Raw genomic sequence first — 20300 nt, forward strand, 5'->3', positions numbered from 1 at the left:
ACAATGAGACTTTAAACAAAATCCACACTGATGTTCAAAGAGTAGAAAATGCCAAGCCACTGCTCAGTGAGAACGGGCGTTGTTCCGTATCTCCAGCAGCCTAGAAAGGAGAGGGAATTCACCTCGCAAGCGTTTCGTATCATGAAATAAATCATCTCCCATATGCCTTGGAATAGAGTGCATTATATATTATGTATTTGTGGAAAAGGTGTTGAGCAGAAGTTAGGATGACCCTGCACAGCTTCCCTGGGGATGTGGAAAGCTGACCCAGACTCCCCTCCCTCTGCCCTGAAAGCCACCTTCATCTTGGGATCTCAGTCATTCACTGCACCCTGGTCTTAGAATGCTGCTGCTCCTGCTGCAACACTCCAGCTAGGCAAAGGGGCAGACAAACAAGGCCTCCACATCATACAACAGAAGTCTGAGGCCCTCAAAGGGGACTCCAGCAAAGGCTGACAGATATCACAAGGGACATCGTCACTAACCTGGCTCAGAGACATGGTGTCAAGGTTCATGGGCTGTGTGTGGGTCCCATCCTAATTCCCACTGCCCTGAGTTCAACACCTAGAACCTGAAGAATCAGAGGGTACAAAGACCCAGGGAGACCCACCCTCACTGGAGTGTCTCCTTCCAGGTCAGTCTTGGAGGGTCTGTATCTGATTCCATGAGGAAGATGCCCCACTGGGGAGTGAGAGAAGCAAGGCTCCCAATGGTGCAGGAACCCAGGCTGCCCTGTGGCCCCTCAATAATGCCCTGGGATGCTCCTCCCCGGGTGTTTGCTGGGCACAACTGCAGAATTCCCAAGCAGAAGTAGGGCTGGAACCTACAGCCCTCTGGAAATCAAAGCAAGCACTTTCCCAAACACACCACATCGCCTCCCTCACCCACACAGAGCAGTTTGGCTGGTGCCTGTCTGCTCTAACTCAAATGCACAATGACATACAAAACAAAACTCCAGTGAGAAGAAAGCCACATTAAGGGATCAATTTTCCCCCTTGCTCTGGGGGCTGAGCTTTAGAGCACCTGGGGTAAGTCAAGGATTGCACTCTATAAGACCAGTTGTTTTCACAGGTGAGAAGAATTAGCAGTTTGCCCTGTCTAAACTGCTGAAACATCCTCAGCCTTTCCACAGGTCAGGTTCTAAGACTTGGGGAGCATAAAATACCTCTTCCACTCAAAAACCCCAGGGCCACAAAGCTGCATTCAAAAATTACCACCAACTCCAAATTTACATCAGCACAGTGACTAGTCGCCACTTGTAATTTATTTTACAAAAATCACAAAAAAATTAACAAGAGTGAGAATTCATCATGTCTAAGGGAAGGGAAATGGCTGCAAGAAACAACAGGTCCTCCCTCCACTGGGTCCCCCAAACTGGCATTGGAACCCTGGAAATTTCAGATAATGCCATTGCTCCCAATTCACAGACACAGATTCATAGGCTATCTAAGCAGGAGGGGACCCTGGAGAGCTTAATTCCCAGGCAGTGCTTCCTCCAGCCTAGAGCCAAGACTGAGAGGGACAAAGTTTACACCAAAATCTAAAGTGGAAAGGAACCTGCTGAATTATTATTTCTTTCCAAGCCCAAGGTACTCAATGGTTCTAACAACAATGGCTGATTCAAACCCTGATAACAACCTTTCAGTTCAAAACTTCTGATCAGCTGGTCAGACGAAAGGTTTTTCCCAAATCCTGTGCAATGGAAAATGAGGCTAGAGATAAGGGGGCATGCACACACACATGTATGACACTCACGGGGTGGCACACGGGAATGTGTTTGTATCTATGTGTGTACAGAACATCGTGGCTTCCTCCACAGGCAGCACTGCTCTGTACCTAGGCCACCGTCCAGCAAGACTGCACCGCAGGCCAGCCCATGAGTGAGTCTTTTCTGAAGTTAATTCAGCTGGCTGTTTACCAGGCTGATCCCAAGGGATAAAGAGATTACCGTGGCCCAGAGTTCAGAACAAGCCACTGAAAAGATGCCATCTGCAGAGTTATAAAAAGACATCCTAGCCACTTCAAACATCACCCCAACTCTCCTGGTACTCTCGACAAGACAATGTTCCTTTCCACTATAGTTACCACATAAAAGGGCCTGAGCGTCCCCACCAACAGGCTGCCATCAACAAAGCATCAAGCTACTTCTCTGCTTTGCTTGCTACTTCAGGTGTGGTCCTCAGACCAGCAGCATGGGGAACACCTGGCACTTGTCGGAAATGCAGAATCTTAGGCCCCAGCCCATTAAATCAGTGCATTTTAACAAGCTCTCAGGTGATTAACAGTTTAAGAAGTACTATGTAACCACCCAAACTGCGTAAAAATAACTATGTTCATTTGGAGCCAGTAGAAGAGATTGCCCTTCAGAAGCAAGGCTCTTCTTCTATCCCATCCCCAGTTAAAGATGCCACAAACTTCAAAGGCCCTTTTTTTTTTTTTTTTTTAAGACAGTGTCTCACTCTCTTACCCAGTCTGGAGTACAGTGGGGCAATCTCTGCTCACTGCAACCTCCACCTCCAGGGTTCAAGTGATTCTCCCGTCTCAGCCTCCCTAGTAGCTGGGTACTACAGGCACACACCAACAGGTTCGGCTAATTTTTGTATTTTCAGTAAAGACAGGGTTTCACTCTATTGGTCAGGCTGGTCTTGAACTCCTGACCTCAGGTGATCCACCTGCCTCAGCCTCCCAAAGTGCTGGGATTACAGGCCTGAGCCACTGTGCCCGGCCTCATAGGCCTTTTAAAGTCCTCTCATCAATGCAAGACTCTAAATTTCTAATTAGGGCAACCAGCATGTAGCAGGCACATAGAGTGTGCAGGTGCTGGGTAAAGTTCATTTTGGGCAGGATCAAATTTAGTCTTCACAGCAACCCTACGGGAGGTACTAATATTATCCCCATTTTACAGATAGGGAAGCAGGTGGCCAGAGGAGGTTAAGATGGTTATTCATGTTAAATGCCAAGCTGTAGCATGCACCCCAGTAGTCAAATACATCACCCATGCCCTATTCTACCCACCCCACATCAGCCTGAAGGGAGGAAAAGGGAACCAACAGGTACCCAGTGCCCCCTCTGGTGCCAGCTGCTCACATATGTAATTCCCGCCTGAGAAAGCCCCAGTGAGCCTTTGAGGGCAGCTCTGAAGTGAGAACTGTGATGTGAAAGCTCCGTCATGTCAAAGGGCATGCTGCGGTTTGGAAGTGAAAAGAAGACTTTCTCCTCCCCATCAGGCTCAGGTGACTCAAAAGCTGAATTTCAATCACCTTGCTTTTCCAAAGCACTGACACTGCTGTCATGGTGTTAACCAGAAGTTTGCCTCTCTTAATAAGCAGTGCTTTGGAAGTGTGGGTGCATCGGTTCATCCACCAACACTGGTTATGTTCACAAGGGTGCTTTCTTGCTCATGGCCAACCTGTCAGGCAGCCTCTCATGTGTTTTCCACTTGGAGATGCTGGGTCACACCGCCAGTAAGTGGCAGAGCTGGGATTTGAACCCAGAGTGTCTGTGTCCGGTGGCATGCTCTTTCCAGCCTCTCCAAACTCCCTCCTCGTGTGGCAGTTTAAGTGCCCTGCATTTTTCCAACAAAGCTGCTTTCTGAGCTCCCTGTGTGTGGTCAAGCTGTCTGTGAAGGCTCCATTCCAGTCGCCCACCTCGCGCTGAACTTCTCTCACGTTTTGAGGGTAATCTGCAGGTAAATTCTCTGGAGAGCGGGTGACAGAAAAGGACTGAACCACAGCTGCCTCCTTGGGCAGGACTGAGAACTGACAGTGTCTCAAAGATTCCCTCCCTCCCCACAAATGCCACAGCAGCGATTCCACAGGCAAAATTATACCCAGATCGAGGACAGCAACTGGGGATTAAAATCTTTAAACCCATTAGGTTTGCTTTCGGGCATTTGATCCCAAAGCCAAAGCTTCCCCAGGGGCCTACGTTTTGGTTACATGAGTCAAATTCTTCACTGTGTGTCCACCACGGGGAAACCCCAGGAATTGTCCACATCCCTTACTGGGCAGAAAGCAGCCCAGGCTTGAGTAAAGGAAGAGCTGGTGTCGGGAGAGCCACCTCTGACCACACCAAACTCTTCATTTCCAGAGGGAGGGGACTCACTAGGGACCAATGCTTGCCCAGTGGAGCCATGGGACCTGAAAGGCCTCATAAGCTCTTCTTACATTTGGGGAAACTGAGGCTCCTGGTGTTTAAGCAGTGGATACTGACTGCTTTCTATGGTTTTAAGCCAGTAGTTCTACCTGGCTTCTAAGCTTTGTGGGAAAGTTATGCATGGTGACAAAGCGTAAGAAGCACAGGCAGTAACACAGGGTTTAAATCCTGCCTCTACTGCTGACAAGCTGTGTCTCTTAGACAAGTGTCTTAACTACTCCGAGCCTCAGTTTTCCTCTTCTGTAAAACAGGAGGAATAAACGTGTACCTAAGAATGTTTCTTGTAAGGTTTAAGCAAAAGACTGTTTATAAAGCACCCAGCAAAGTGCCTGCTACAAAGTAGGTGTTCAAAGAAATGTTAGACTGCTGGGCAGTAGTAGGCCAAATACCTTGACACCGAACTCATCCCAGCTCCAACTCCTGGCAGCACCCAAGAGCTCATAGATCCTTAGAATTGCAAACATTGTCAGAATCAAAATGGAGTCACTGTGTTCAACAAAAAACCCTGATAAACAGAGCCGTGGGAAGCCATGAAGGAAAAGTTTTCATGCATAAATAACTGATAACAAGAACTAGCACAAAAAAATCTGCAAAAACACAATCTTGCACAAAGGCCATCACAACCATACACACACATAAACACACACACACACACAAACCTTCTGCGAGGAAATCTACCTAGCAACTCTTTCCAACCTCAAACTGGTGCCACCCTTGTTACTGATCATTGTATCCAAGGATAATTATCTCAAAACAATTAAGTAATCCTCATTTTTCCTTTAAAAGCCTTTGTTTTCCTTTACCTCCCTGAATATGCACACAGATTACTGTGACACATGTATTCCTACTGCAATGCCCTATTCCTGAGTAAACATTTTCCTTTAGAGAGCTTCTCTCTGTGTTTGCTATTTAGGTTAATAGAACCTTGGTCCCTTTTCTGGTGTGCTGGGCAGGAATTTATTCAGACTGTCACAGTAATTCAGGGATGGCCAGGATGCTTTCACCACCAATAATATATTACAAAAGTGGCCACAATTCCCTACCCTTCCTGTATCCCTGCTCTTTTCAGTGTGGCTTTGCAGCTTCTCTTATCAAAATATGAAATGTGTTTCTGCCTCGTCTTGGTGTAGGCTGGCCCTGTGGCTTACATTGGCCAACAGAATGTGGCAGAAGGGGCATGGTTTGACTTCTGAGCTTAGGCTTCAAGAAATCATGCAAGCTTCTGATTGTTCTATTGGTACCCTACCCAACCACCATGTGTACAAGCCCAGGCTAGCTGCAAGAGGATGAAAGACACATGGAGCACAAATAAGTCCTTCCAGCTGAAGCCATCCTTTGCCAGCCAGCCAGTCAGCCAACCCAGAAGTTGACCACAGATGCATGGGTGAGTCCTGCAGAGAACAGAAGAACCACCCAGCTGAACCCAACCTAGGTTGCCAACTGCAGAATAAGCTTCAAGTGGTGGTTGATTTAAACCACTAAGTTTTGGGGTGGTTTGTTATGCAGCAATATTGTGGTGATAGAAAACAGATACATCATCAAGCTAAGGCATGCCACTTCTGAAGGAATCTGGACCGTAGTAACTGCATCGCCCACTAATTCCTGCTAAATCCAAACCAATTATCCAACTATGCAGCTGACAAATACTGCTATGGCTCCTCTAGCTACCTGGTCTCCTTTCCCTCCCTCAAAGGAATCTCACCACCAACCAGGACCACAGACTTTTACTGAGGGCCCTGAGATGGGACAGGCATGGTGGAGTGGTAGAATAAGCCCTGAAGAGTGTACCTGAAGTCACACCCAGGAGTGTGCCAGCTACAGGTATGTGACCTTGGACAAGTCCCCTGGCCACTCTGACCCTTCCTTTCCTTTTCTCTAAAACAAGAATAATAACAAATGCATGATCCCCCTCCCAGGGCAGTGATGAGGCACAAAAGGAAAAGGCAGATAAAAGTGTTTGGGGGACCATGCACCCCAGGATGGCCTGACTTGCAAGAGTAGATTATGGTATTTTATCTGCAAGGCCAAGAGCAGATACAAATGCTCTCTAAAGAAGCCCTTTTCCTTTCAGGGCCCTTCTCTTTTTTCCTTAGAAACCTGATACCTTGAACAGGGCCTTGATGGAGGTAGAGGTAGGGAGGGCAGCATGGCTAACCCTGAGAACAGTCAGTTTAGCATTAAATCAGTCCCACCTTGGTTCAAAGCACAACTCTGTAATTTACTTACTTGCTGGGTAACCTTGGACAAGTGACTTGGCTTCTCTGTGCTTCAGCAGTGGTAGCCCCCTCTGCATAAAGAGGACTATGAACACAGTGCTTCTGGCATATAGGAACTATTCATAAAAGGCTGGCAATAATAATTTTTATCCTGGAGAGCCTAGGTTAGAGTAAATAAATGGAGGGAGAGGGGCACAGTCCATACCACATAATGCTAAGTTAGAGAATGAAATAGTTGGAGTCCATGCCTGGCTGGGAAAAGCAGAGGCACGGGGGCAGGGTCCCACCTTGGAGTGACATTGATCCCCAGCTTGTGATTCAGGGAGTGAAGGGTCAGAGGCTGCTGCTCTGGCCTGGGGCTCAGGTCTTGACAGACACACTGAGGGGAGGCAGCTGGAGAAGGAGGTAAGGGAAAAGGTCTGAGGTTTTCCTTCCACATCTGAAAGCATCAAGTGAACACTAAAGTCCAAGGGGTAGAGCGAATTACAGACTTCTGGCAGATCTAAGAAAAAGCCTTGATATCTTCTTGTTGGTTTCTTGTGATAATTCTTTTCAAGAGAAATATGGCAATACATTTACATTTTTTTTTAAAAAGTACCCCACCTTGGAACTGTAGACCTACCTCCTAGACTTATCTGGAGCCTGGGGTGGAAGCTGGAGCTCCCCATAACAAGGGTGGCCTCCCATCTGCTCCTTGGCTTTCCAAGAGCACAGAGAAGGAAGAGGCAGGCAAAATTCTAGGATTTACAATCCCAAAGATCTCCATTTAAAGTAGCCATTTCAGATCCTTTTTGGAAGCAGACGGGGTGTAAATGAATGCACAAAAATGCAGATTTATGTAGAGCATAACGAAAATGTTAGAGGCCACACATAATGAAGAATGTGTCTATGTTAGAATATCTCATTCATTTCAGTGTTGAGTGTCAACACTCAAAGTTTGGTGAATAAATGAATGAATCAACAAAAACACTGAAAGAAAACTCAGCATCTCAAGTCAGGATGAAAAAGACCATTAGTTTCATAAATCAGATCAAGTAACAAGAGAGATAACTACTGGCATCTATCAAGGGCTTACTGTATGCTGTGTTGTGCTCTGGGCTTTGCAGATATTATCTCATTTAACGCCCCCACCAACCTAATGAGGGATGTACCCTTATTACTCTTTGCAGAAAAGGAAACTGAGGTTCAGACAGCTGAAGTAGGTTCAGACAGCTGAAGTAATTGGCCAAGATCACACAGCTCCTAAGCAGAGGGCTGAGTAAGGCAGGCTGGGGGCAGGGCTAATGCTGGAGCCCACTCTCTTGGCCACCAGGCACTTGTGTATCTCAGCGGTGCCCCCTTTTATGGCATAAAAATCGTGGATCTGGTTGTTGCTGTGGAACCAGGGACTCAATGAAGGTAGAGACAGGAAGACCACCACTCAGTTTTATCTGGAACATCCACCCTCTAAGACCCATCCTGGTGCAAAAGACGTGCCAAAACCCTCTGCAGTGCTGCCTACTGGTGTGTACTGCACAACACCAAGTTTACTCTGGGGTCCGCATATACCACAGCACTTTGACACTAGATAGGATGGGGCAGGAAAGGGCATCTCCCAGGTGACCTTAACACACCAAGAGATCAGCTAAGATGGAGGAAATTTGTTTCATACTTTTTTATTTTTTAAGAAAATTTGGGCACATAGGTTGGGCGTGGTGGCTCATGCCTGTAATCCTAGCACTTTGGGAGGCTGAAGCGTGTGGATCACAAGGTCAGGAGCTCAAGACCATCCTGGTTAACACAGCAAAACCCCATCTCTACTAAAAATACCAAAAAAAATTAGCCAGGCATGATGGCAGGCGCCTGCAGTCCCAGCTATGCGGGAGGCTGAGGCAGGAGAATGGCGTGAACCCGGGAGGCAGAGCTTGCAGTGAGCCAAGCTCGTGCCACTGCACTCCAGCCTGGGTGACAGAGTGAAGACTCTGTCAAAAAATAAAAATAAAAAGATTTGGGCCCACAGTAGGTACATATTTATGAGGTACATGAGATATTTTGTTACAGGCATGTAATACGTAATAACCACAGCAGGGTAAATGGGGTATCCATCACCTGATGTGTTTATCCTTTATGTTACAAGTGATCCAATTGTACTCTTTTAGTTATTTTTAAATGTACGGTCAAATTATTGTTGACTATAGTCATCTTGTTGTGCTATCAAATACTAGTTCTTACTCATTCTTACTCATTCTTTCTAACTTTTTGTACCCGTTCATGCCTTTTATTAAATGTTCAAATATTCGGGGATACAAATCATCCTCTCACATATTGTCGGCCACTGGTGCAGCAAGTTTGACTCTTTAATAAAGTTACAAACCCAGAAGTGATTCTGAAACACTGGCCACCATGGCTACCTTCCCCAATTCAGAGCTTCCTAAATAAGTGGTGGGAGCCAGTACAACTCAGAGTGGATGGGGGGATAGTAACAAAGCAGCCCCAGGAGGTTAGGGGGATACATGGAATACTACAGAGTACTCCATCTTTCCTAGGACACTTCTGTCTTAATGTCAGACAGACTTGGTGTGAGAAGAGGCCCTTCGAATGTCCCTGGCAGAATCACTGGGTCCCTGTTCACTCAGTGATCAAACACCTCCAGAAAACAGAACCCTTGCATCCCCCCAAGAGTAGCCAGTGGGTCATGAATAAGCATCCCCAAAGGGAGCTGCAGAGAAGCTACTACTATTGCAATTCAATAACTTTTCCAGGAAAGCAGGCAGAAGAGAAATTCACAAGACAGATGTCTGAGCTCCCTGAGTTGGGGACTTCCCCCCAAACTCAGATTCTTGACTTCCTGAGAGACAGTCAGCCTGGGTGGACAAAGGCACAGGCCTGTGCTCAACAACTCATTAGCCATGTAACTTGGGCAATGATGTCTCTGTGCCTCAGCTTCCCCTCCATGAATGGGGATAAAATGATAGCCAGCTGCTACAGACTGAATGCTTGTGTTCCCTCAAAATGTATATGTTGAAATCTTCACACCAAGGTAATGTTATTTGGAGGTAGGGACCTTGGGAGGTGATTATGTCATGAGGATATAACCTATGAATGAATTAGTGCCCTTATAAATGTGGCCCCAGAGAGCTCCCTCACCCCTTTCATCGTGTGAGCTTAGAGTGAGGACACCACTGTCTATGAACCAAGAAACAGGCACTCACCAGACAGCAAATCTGCTAGGGCCTTGATCTTGGACTTCCAAGGCTCTAGATCTGTGAGAAATAAATTCTGTCATTTATGAGCAACCCAACCTATAACAGTTTGTTATGGCAGCCCAAATGGCTACCAGCTGAAAGGACTGTTGGGAGTATTAAATAAGCTAATGTGAGTACCTATGTAGATAGCACTTGACATCTACTAAATATTCAAAGATACACTGTTGCTGCTGGTGGTGTTATTGTTGCTTCCGTTGCTAATTTAAACTCATCACAGAAGTCCTTTTTGCTCAGAGCAGACATTGATGGACCAAGTGAGCCTGTGGTTTCAAAGACTGTAGATTTTTCCCAATCTTGGACTTACATTGGCTTTCTAGGACTCCCTCTGGCAAAAAGGAAGGTTGGGATAAAACATTTTATTCTGCTTTGGTTGATCACCAAATCCACTTGGCTAAAAGGATTTGCAGTTCAGAGAACTCAGTGGCTCAGTGTAAAGCAGAGCTCCTTTCTTCTGAAATCCATCACCTGTGACTTCTCCAACATCAGAAAGAAGCACCTTATCAGTCAGCTGGTGGCAAGATTGCTCGGGATTCTGTTTCTGGGCCAGTTCCAATGGCCCTACTGTCAATCCTAACACTCCACAGACTGATTACAGAGGTATGAACAAAGACAGATGACTCCCAGCCACACTACAGGCCAAGGAGCACACCTCACACCCTCCCAACACAGTGATTCATGCGTGGCGGGCTCCAGGGCATCAATTGAGGTGTGGGTCACTTCATGCTGTTCAGCTGCAAGGGGGACCATCAGTGACAGCCTCCAGCTGCAGCTTTCCTGGGATCTGCTGCAGGATTCCAGCTGAGGCTGTGCTCTTTCCAGACAGCTCCAGCCAATGCCTGACCCTGGCAGAGGACAGCCATTTCTTCCCAGTGGTCCCTGTTGAGTTGACTGAGACTTTAATCAGATCTGCATAGAGTCAGAGGCTCTCTCTGCCCCATCCAACTGCCCCATTTCTATTTCACAGGCAATACTCAGCCCCAACAATTCTCTCACACTCCTATCTCTGTCCTAGCATCTGCTTCCTAGGGGATGCAAACTGACACAAGCCCCCAGTGAATGTGCATTGATCTCTCAGGCTGGGGTGGGCCTTGAACAAGGCGTGTAACTCTGTAAGCCTCAGTTCCCCAAATAGCAAACTGGAAACCACTCACTAGGATGTCACAAAGACTACGCCTGTGAAAGCATCTGACCTCTTGTAGATACCCAGCAGATACTATCTGACGAAACTCATTTTGGTTCTTAAAATTACATGCAACCCTTTGAAAGCAAGGAATTTCAGAGAATACCATGGCTGCTTTTAACAAATGCAAAAACAACATTTTCCCTGGACAAATCACAATAGAAGTTATCAGGAGACCATTTCCTGAACAGTAGCATGTCACCAGGGAATCAGAGCTGGCTGGGGCCCGGCCCTTCACACTCTCACACTCAGGGCCATTAATGACAGGTTGAGACAAGACTGTCTTCTTGCCCTGGAAGGTTCTCCACTGGGTAAGACAGCTGCCTCTGCCCCCAGCCAGCATTCAGCACTAGCTCAGAAAACAGCACCCTTGCCAGCTTCTCCAGATCTTCAGAGAAATTTCCCAGAAACCCCGAGAAGATGCTTTTTGCATCCCCTTGGAACTCAGGCCTCATATATGTGCTGTCCCTTCTTGAGAGCTTGAGAAAGCAGGCTCTGCAGGGTGAGTGAGGACCAGGAACAAGGTCTGAAAATGCCATTTCCCCAGAAAAATTCCAACGAGGAAGCGGACCTACACCTTCCCCTAGAGTCTGGCACAGGACAGAGGAACTCTGCAAAGATGCTCACCACTGAGGTTATGAGAAGGCAGGGCTCCCACCACCATTTCTGGGTGTTTCCTCAGCAAGACTGGCAGGGCCGGGGGCAGCAGGGCCCATGATCCCAGGGCTCCCCTTCTAAATGTTTTCCCTGCACAGGAGTTTCTCTTCTGCCCCTCTGAATAACCCATGCCTGCCTGAGGGCGAGCCTCTCCCCCACCAGAGCCTATATCTTAAATTTCATTTGAGACACACAACTAGAACCCCACAATTTTCTCACCTACCTGTCAGATTGTGAGAAAAAGTTTTCATTCTTGAACCCCCAGCCCTAAATACAGATCAGGCCCTGCGGTGTTTTATGAGTGGAAAGACAATTCAACCTCTTCAGCAGGCAATAATTTTTAGTTAGATGTAAGCACCCGTTTCAGTTTTAGTACTCACATATGCTATGGGTTGCTTTTTTTCTTTTTCTTTTTCTTACCTCTCCTTTTGATCCTTGTCTAGCCCTTTAAGACTTACATCATTGCTCTAAACCCACACTGCCCAGTAGAACTTTCCATGATGATGAAAATGTTTTCTCTGTGTTGTGTCCAATACAGTAGCTACTAGCCCCATGTGACTACTGAGTACTTGAAATGTGGCAAGTGCAACTGAGAAGCTGAATTTTAAATTTTATTTTTAGTTAATTTACATAGCAATATATCTGGCTAGTGGTGACTACATCAGACAGCTCACCAGAACTGTCTAGCTTGTTCTTTTAATTCTCAACCTTCATGCAAATTGAGGATGTTATGTTCTCCTTGGCTTGGAATTGCCTCCTATTCCTCACTGAACAACACTCTGACAACCTTAACAAAGCAAAAAGCCCAGCACATCTTCCATTTCCGAGCACTTGCTCTGTGCCTAAGCACAGCCGTCTTGATGCGTCCCAGGAGAGGGAGCAGGAAGCACGTCCCCAGAAAGGAAGCCAGTGCACCCAACCACTTTGGACTCGGGGCGTCTGGGGCAGAGAAGGAGGAGGGGACGGGGCGGAGTGTGAAAGACGTCCGGTCTGGAGCCTGCACGCCAGCCAGGCCGCATTTATTTATATCACAGGGTGTTACAGTTGTCAGCCCTGCAGCTGAGGAACTGGTCCATGTCTAAAGGAAGGGGACAGAAATCGGCTTTGTCCATGTTCCCTGGCACTTACTGTTGTTGTTCAAAGGATGCCAGAAGACTCAGGCAGTGGGAGCTATAGGAGAGGAAGCTGGCTCTGGACCGGCAGACACACTCTGGGTGTTATTAGAAAAAAAGAAAATTGAGTAACTTGCATGTTTGTATCCCAACTGATACAAACATCATCTGGAACACTATCCGGGATATTCTAGTCCCTATAGCCATGGGGGCAGTTCTCACTGCCCAGAGCACAGTGTCAGCAGGACCACTCAAGCAGGTATACTGAGAGAAGCTGGGTCTGGGGCTCTGTGCTCAGTGTGATATGGCTACAGAGCTGGGTTCAAACACCAGGGCTGGGAAAAGCAAGATCACCCCCACACTTATACAGGGATCTAGGATCCTTCCATTAGTGACAATTTTGGTCTACAAAATAATTGAGAGAAATGTTCAGTTATGGGATTAGAGAAGTGCTAGTTCCACCAATAGAGCACATTCACATGCTTTGAGATATACACCCGCGGGTCCCTCAACATGGGAACGCTCTGCTCTGCTGCCTGCAGAGTCCATGCTGACTTTGGGGTCTGGGCTCTCCCCCTACCACTTGCAGCACATTCTTCTCCCTCCCTTTCCCTAGAGACAACACATTTTTTCACCTGTAAAACAGGTGGTTAATTAGCATGAAGCAAACATCTTAGACTGCAAAATATTGAACTAAGTAACAAAGAATAATTTATTTGAGAAGAGAGACATAAGATACAAGGCTTAATTAACATATCTTCTTTTCCTTTCAAAGTTTTGCTATACTACTTTTCCCTTTCATGTCTATATTTTACCTTCCTCACTCATTTTGATGAGTATTTGTGATCCTTTTAAGTCACCCCCATGTAGGTTCTATACTCTTTCACTGCACTAGAGCAGCCCTTTGCAAAACTACTCCAAGCCTCCAGTGTCTGAATAAATTAATGTATTTTTCTAAAGTACACACACTTTACTGGCACTTTGGTAATACATAAAGAATGCCTTGAAGCTTCCATCCTCTCTGACCCACCAATTCTAAGTCCAGGAATTTATTCAAAGGAAATAATTAAGATTGTCCTCAAGGGTTTTGTTAAAGGTTGTTTACCCCTGCTGCTGTTTGCAATCACAAATAATTGAAAATGACTGACATGTCCCTCAAGCAGGGCTAGAAGATTCAGGGCTTAGGCACTTCTTAGTAGTAAGCGACCAATAACCAGTCACCAAGTCAATCAACCAACCCCAGAGTTGAAGTTAAGGTACAGACTGAGGACAGATCCAGAATTCACAGGACCTGTTCTTATAAATTCAGGGTGACTAACTTTAAGAAAATTAACATAAAATTATCAAATTGGGAACAGGGCATTAATAGGGGTCTATGCAAGCAAGAACCCTTTGGGTTAAGTTTCAGCAGCCTTGCGCAATAAGTCTGGCCTGTAGAGGAAAGAAGAAGGAGAAAGAAGATGCTGGAAGTCACTTACTTCAAAGGCCTTAGTTTACCAAGCCTGGGTAAAAAATACATTCGAACATACATACAGCAAAAAATACATTCAAGGTCTAAGACAAAGAATATTGGGAAAAAAGGAAAGAGAAAACAAGGATGGGGAGGAAAACACTTGAAAACAACAGCATGAGAACAGAAATCAAGGGGACAACAAAATCTAAGAAAAAATTAAGTCAATGTGGTGGCTGGGGGAGTAAAACGAAGCATTATTTTTAGAAGATTTCAGTAAAGTTGGTGCCTGAACAGCTACAGGAACAAGCACTCCAACACAAAAAAGCAGCCAGCTTGTATCACAACAAGAGAGGGCACTTTTGAGCCCAGCAGCCCAGCTACATGGGTTCCCATGGACCCCTGAAATACCAGTCCCACATCTCAACTGGCAACAAGAATATGCACAGCATTATTGCCCAGCTCCACATCCCCTCCCTACCATTTACCCTGGGTAACAAGTTGAAGGCCAGAATGTCTTTTCCTACACTGGCCAAATCTGCTCACAACAGCTTTTCTTTATCCCCTTTTTAAATCAAAGTAGGCTGAACACCTTTTCTCTGTCAGATCTGCTCTCGTCTCTACCCATTCCTTTCCCAGGCAGGGTGGCTTTGACCTGTGGCCCATGCAAATCCACAGTGACAGTGGCCTGGCCTCTCTCCCTCTAGCTGTCAAAGAGCTCTAAGGCACTTGAGCCAGCCTCAGCCTGCAGATCACACACAATGCTCTGGCTGGCTTGGCTGCCTGCTCAGCTGCCGGCCCTTTCTCAGCAGCCCCCTGTCCGCAGTAGCCCTCCCATTTTTGACAGCGCTTCCCATGTGCTTGTTGCCTAGTGTGGGGATCTGGGATGTGTTCTTCAACCTCAGACCCTGAGTCTGCAGGACACAGAAAAATGTTCAGCCTGCTCTGCTTTAAAAGGGGAATTTGACAAGTGTAAGAACAGACACGCGGTCTTAAACCCAGCAACTGGAGTGAGAGAGGGGGACGTGGAGCTGGACGAGAGCTATGTGAGGGCTTTGAAATCTGGTTCTCTTGGAGGCTGATCTCCTGAACAACATTATTCTTAGTGGGATGGTCTCGGAGTCCCCTTTTCCAGGAATGCTTGAGTACTGCGATCCACAAATCACCCTTTTCCATCAGCCTCTGTCCAATACAGAGCAGTGACTCTCCTGCATAACTTCATGCACCGGCAACAGTGACCTCGACCTCCCTGCCTGCCACCCCTAAGGACGCTCAGGCTGGTGACTACACTATAAAATCAACCCCAGCCTGGCTGTCACCTGGGCCCCCACTGAGGCATGACCTTGAACGGGGGAACTTCCTGCAGCCTAACTCTCTCTCCTATCAAGAAGTGACCGCTATGTGGCTGTTCATTCCCTCGGGTCCAGAGGAAGTGGCCAGTGAGGGCACCAACCTCCCCTTAGTGCTTCTCTGCTGGGGTTGGGCACAAGCTCTGTACCACTCAGCTTATGGTGCTTCATGGGGGAGGGCCGCCCCCTTCTTCAGGCCCACGTCTTCGTACTCAGGAGACAGCTGGACCCCTTGGCCTCTATAGAAACACGTCTCTCTCTTAAGGCTTCTGGTGAAGGTCTCCAGGTTGAATGGCCCGTATGAGATAAGACTCAGGCTGCCGCAAGAAACACCTACCTGACCCACTGGCGGTGTCACTCGTAGGTGCTCCCTCACCCTCCTCTTCCCTATATCCCAGGAGCTTCTCCGCTCCACTTCCACCCAGGGTCTTGTAGGGGCGGGGTGGGAAGGGGGGCTCTGGGCTCCAGTGCGCCCTAAGGGATCCCAGACACCCTGTCCCTGGGGAGCCCCACCCCGCGCAGCGGCGCTGTAGAGGCTATACTACTTCCTCAGGGGTTCCCCAAAATTGGGGAGAGGTGCAGCTCCAGTGCCCCGACTCCTCCAGGCCCTGCGAGGTTCAGGAAGCTCACCGGGCCAGCGGCGGCCACTCGGAGGCAGAGGAGCCAAGTTACTTTGCGATCCAGAGAGCGAAGCCGAGTCTGGCTGGGCGGCGGAGGAGACAACTCTAGCGGCTCTCCCCGCACGCTCCGGGCTGGGACCCCGGGGAGGGGCCCGGACGCCCCCGTCCGCCTCCAGGCGCCGACCCCGACCTCAGAGGGCCCCGGACGGCGTCCTCCCTTCTCCCGCCGTCCCCCCGGCGGCCGAGCCGCGCGCAACAGAGACATTTAAATCGCCCCCTCGGGACGGCGGCATGGAGGAGGCCGGAAAGGCGGCGGCGGCGCTGGCCTGGGGACCGGGGCGGTGGCCGCGCGGGCCAGGGTCGCGGAGCTGGGCGGGCACTCACCAGCGCGTGTTGTCGTGGAAATGCTCCAGAACCGCGTAGCCGAAGAACGAGTCGGCGGGGCCCTGGAAGTGCACCGGACGCTGCGGGTCGAGGTTGTAGGCGCCCGCGGGGATCCCCGCGACCACCAGCGCCAGCAGCAGCGCGCGAAGCCCCCCGGCGCCCCTCGGCGCAGCCGGGCCGCCCATCCCTAGCCGGCCGCCGCCGCCTTCCCCTCTGCCCGGCGAGCAGGGCGCCGAGTGCGCGGGCCGCGAGGTCAGCCGACGGCCGGGAAGCTCCCCGGGGCGGGAGCTCTGCGCCTGGACACGGGCGGGATGCGGGCGTCGGGCCCGGCACCGGGGCGCGGACGGCGGGCTGAGCGGGCGCTGAAGGCGAGCACAGGGACGGCCCCGAGCGGTGGGCGTCCTCAGTCCGCCCGAGAAGTCTGCGCGAGCGGGTCCCGGGCCGGGCGGCGCTGGACTGCGGAGGGGCGCGCCCGCAGGGTGGGCGGCCCGGGCGGCAGCGGCTGGACGGCGCGGCAGCGCCCCCTGCGGGCTGCGGGCCCTGCGCGCACTTCCCGGGCGGGAGTCAGCCTCCGGGACCCGCCGAGGCGCCCCGAGCTGCCCCCTCCCCGCCGCGCACGGGGCGCTCGGGTTCCCGGAGATAAAGCTGCTGCCCTCCGCCACTACAGGCTCTGCCGGCCCTAGTGGGCCTGTCTCCCTGCTTTTGTCTCTCTTTCCCTCCCTGTCTCACAACCAGTAAGATCCAAAGCAACCCCGGTGAAAGACGAGTTTAGACTCCAGATTCTAGCCCTGCGCATCCTCTGCTCCTTCACCCAGTTGTGAGATAAGCTGTAGGAGCAGTGCTCAGTAAACGCCCGCTGTTGTTGTTCATAACAATAGTAGCCACGTGGAAGCGAGCAGAGCACCCCTCCATATTCTAGTCACTTGGTCTCATACACCAGTGATTCCCTAAGTATGGTGTCTGGACCAGCAGCATCAACGTCATCTAGGAACTTGTCAGAAAAAGCAAATCCTCAGGTCCCACTCAGCTCTGCTAAATCAGAAGCTCTGTGGGTTGGAATCCAGCAGGGTCTGCGTGCACTCAAGGGTGTGTGTGTGTAATTGTAAATATGCATAAGAGAAAGTCTACCATCTTAACCATTTTTAACTGTGCCGTTTGGGGGATTAAGTATATGCATGTTATGCAACCATCACCACCATCCAACTTCAGAACTCTTCATCTTGGAAAACAAACTTTATACCCTAAACAATAACTCCTCTTTCCCCCTAACCCTACCCCCATCCCCACCACCAGCCTCTGGCAACCACCTTTCTACCTTCTGTCTCTATGAACCTGACTACTCAAATTCAAGATTCCTACTGAATTGACTGCTATCATGTTGAAGTCTGACCACACTCTTGTGGTTTCCCTGCCTGTGTTCTCTTCTTTCTACTTTTTAATTCTACAACAGAGTTTGGACAATGGTTAAAAACTTCCTGTTGCCCCCCACCAGCTACTCCTGCCTATAGGATGGAGCCAGGTCTCCTTAGCATAACTTCAAATGGAGGCTCCATCTGTTTCCAGCCCCATTTTATGCCCCTTTCCTGACTCACTTCCCACAAACCCTACAATGTATCCACACACAACTTCTAGCTGTCCCCTGAATGTGTCCAGCAGGGGTTTTCACACACGTTGTGCCTTCTCCAACACTTCTTTCTTCCTGAAATGTGTCTACCTAGGATTTTCAACTGGCAAAATCCTATCCATCCTAGACTTCCAGTCCAGTTCTCGCCTCACCCTTTCTGTGCCATTTCCTCTGCTCCTTTCTTCTCTGAGCTGCCAAAGAGTGTCCACATGCCTCTATCTCGACACTTAGAACATGTTAATCATTTTGGGGGCTCTCTTTCCCTCTCTATAGACGGTACAGCTCTCTAAGGAGAAAAAAAATCTTAGATATCTTTGTAGCCCCCAACGCCCAGGTCAGTGCCAGGCTTAGGTAGATGCTTAAACATTGTTGAAAGAATGAACTGGCCGGGTGTGTTGGCTCACTCCTGTAATCACAGCACTTTGGGAGGCCGAGGTGGGTGAATTACTTGAGGTCAGGAGTTCAAGACCACCTGGCCAACATAATGAACCCTTGTTTCTACTAAAAATGCAAAAAATTAGCCGAGCGTGGTGGCACATGCCTGTAATTCCAGTTACTTGGGAGGCTAGAGGCAGGAGAATAGCTTGAACCTGAGAGGTGGAGCTTGCAGTGAGCCGGGAGTGTGCCACTGCACTGCACTCCAACCTGCGTGACTGAGCGAGATTCCATCTGATTTAAAAAAAAAAAAAAAAGAATGGCCGGGTGTGGTGGCTCATGCCTTTAATCCCAGCACTTTGGAAGGCCAGGCGGGCAGATCACCTGAGGTCAGGAGTTCGAGACCAGCCTGGCCAACCGTGGCCAACATGGTGAAACCCCATATCTACTAAAAATACAAAAATTAGCTGGGCAGGATGGCGCATGCCTGTAATCCCAGCTACTTGGGAGGCTGAGGCAGGAGAACTGCTAGAACCTGGGAGGCAGAGGTTACAGTGAGCCGAGATCGTGCCACTGCACTCCAGCCTGGGTGACAGAGTGAGAATCCATCTCAAGAAAAATGAAAAAAAAGAATGAACTGCTTAAAGAAAAGCAAGCTTAGTAAGAGAACAAGGCACTACGGGGGAGATTTTGAAGGAGACTTTTAACTTCCTTTGTATTTTGGTTGTGTGAGAGTGAAAAATGATCAATTCTCATTGCAGGACACAAAACACAAGGTTTTCTTTTGGTTTTTGTTTTGGTTTGGTTTTGTTGTTGTTGATTTTTGAGACAGTGTCTCGCTCCTGTCTCCCAGGTTGGAGTGCAGTGGTGCAATCACAGTTCACTGCAGCCTCAACCTTCCAGGCTCCAGCAATCCTCCCACCTCAGCCTCCCAAGTAGCTGGGACCACAGGCACGTACCACCATGCCCGGTTAATTTTTGTATTTTTGGTAGAAACGAGGTTTTGCCATGTTGCCCAGGCTGATGTCAAACTCCTGAGCTCAAGTGATCCACCTGCCTTGGCCTCCCAAAGTGCGGGAATTACAGCCATGAGCCACTGTGCCTCGCTGAAGTTTTCATCTGCGATAGAGATCACTAGTATCTTCCCAATATTTATACTTCCCATTTTCCTTACTAACAAAGCCCACAGTTAGTGGAGTGTTAATATGCCTAGCTTTAAAAATAAATAAAACTATGTTTCCCAGTCTCTTTTGCAGACAGAGTAGCCATGTGCAGTGTCTGGCCAATGAGATACGAGCATGTGATTTGGGTGGTAGGCGTCTCAGGTGGTTTCCTAAAGGAGAGCCAACTCAGAGCTGACTTACAGCTTTCGTCCTGTGCCCTTGCCCCTCTTGCATGAAGCACAGAGGTCATGGCTGGAGATGCAGCAGCTGTCTTGAGGGCCACCTCAAAGGAAAGGCCGGGAGAATTGCAGAGACTTCAGCCGTCACATCCTAGAACTGCTGCACCTGACGTGGACTGCCTTCCTGGGGACTTCTTACTACCAGAGAAAAAGTAAACACCTAATTTATAAGAGCCACTGCTTTTAAGGATTCTGCTATTTGCAGGCAAACAGAATTCCTTGCCGATTTAACATCTAGAATGCATGGAATCTAGAACAGATGCTCCTAACCTAGAGTTCATTCATTTTCCATGTTGCTTCAGAGGTCCTAAGATCCCCTGTGGTTGGTAGACTAATGTTCCCCCTCCTAATCCCTGGAACCTGTGAATACGTCACCTTATATGGCAAAAAAAAGGACTTCGCGATGTGATTAAGGTTAAGGGTCTTGAGATGGAAAGATTTTCCAGGATTATCTGGCTGGGCCCAGTCTAATTATGTCAATCCTTAAAAGCAGAGAACCTTTCCTTGGCTGTAGCCAGAGAAAGAGATGTG

General features: G+C 48.7%; 1 protein-coding gene across 1 annotated transcript in view; it reads right to left on the reverse strand.

Moving 5' to 3' along the window:
• ITGA9 (integrin subunit alpha 9) overlaps positions 1 to 16603 on the reverse strand; it is a 388125-nt gene extending 371522 nt beyond the window's left edge. The window contains exon 1 of the mRNA XM_025377670.1: positions 16369 to 16603. Coding sequence (XP_025233455.1) covers positions 16369 to 16553 — 185 coding nt within the window. The 5' untranslated portion in view covers positions 16554 to 16603. The remainder of the gene's footprint in view (positions 1 to 16368) is intronic.
• Positions 16604 to 20300: the final 3697 nt, after the last annotated feature.

Source organism: Theropithecus gelada, chromosome 2, assembly GCF_003255815.1.
Source record: "Theropithecus gelada isolate Dixy chromosome 2, Tgel_1.0, whole genome shotgun sequence".
NCBI lineage: Eukaryota > Metazoa > Chordata > Mammalia > Primates > Cercopithecidae > Theropithecus > Theropithecus gelada.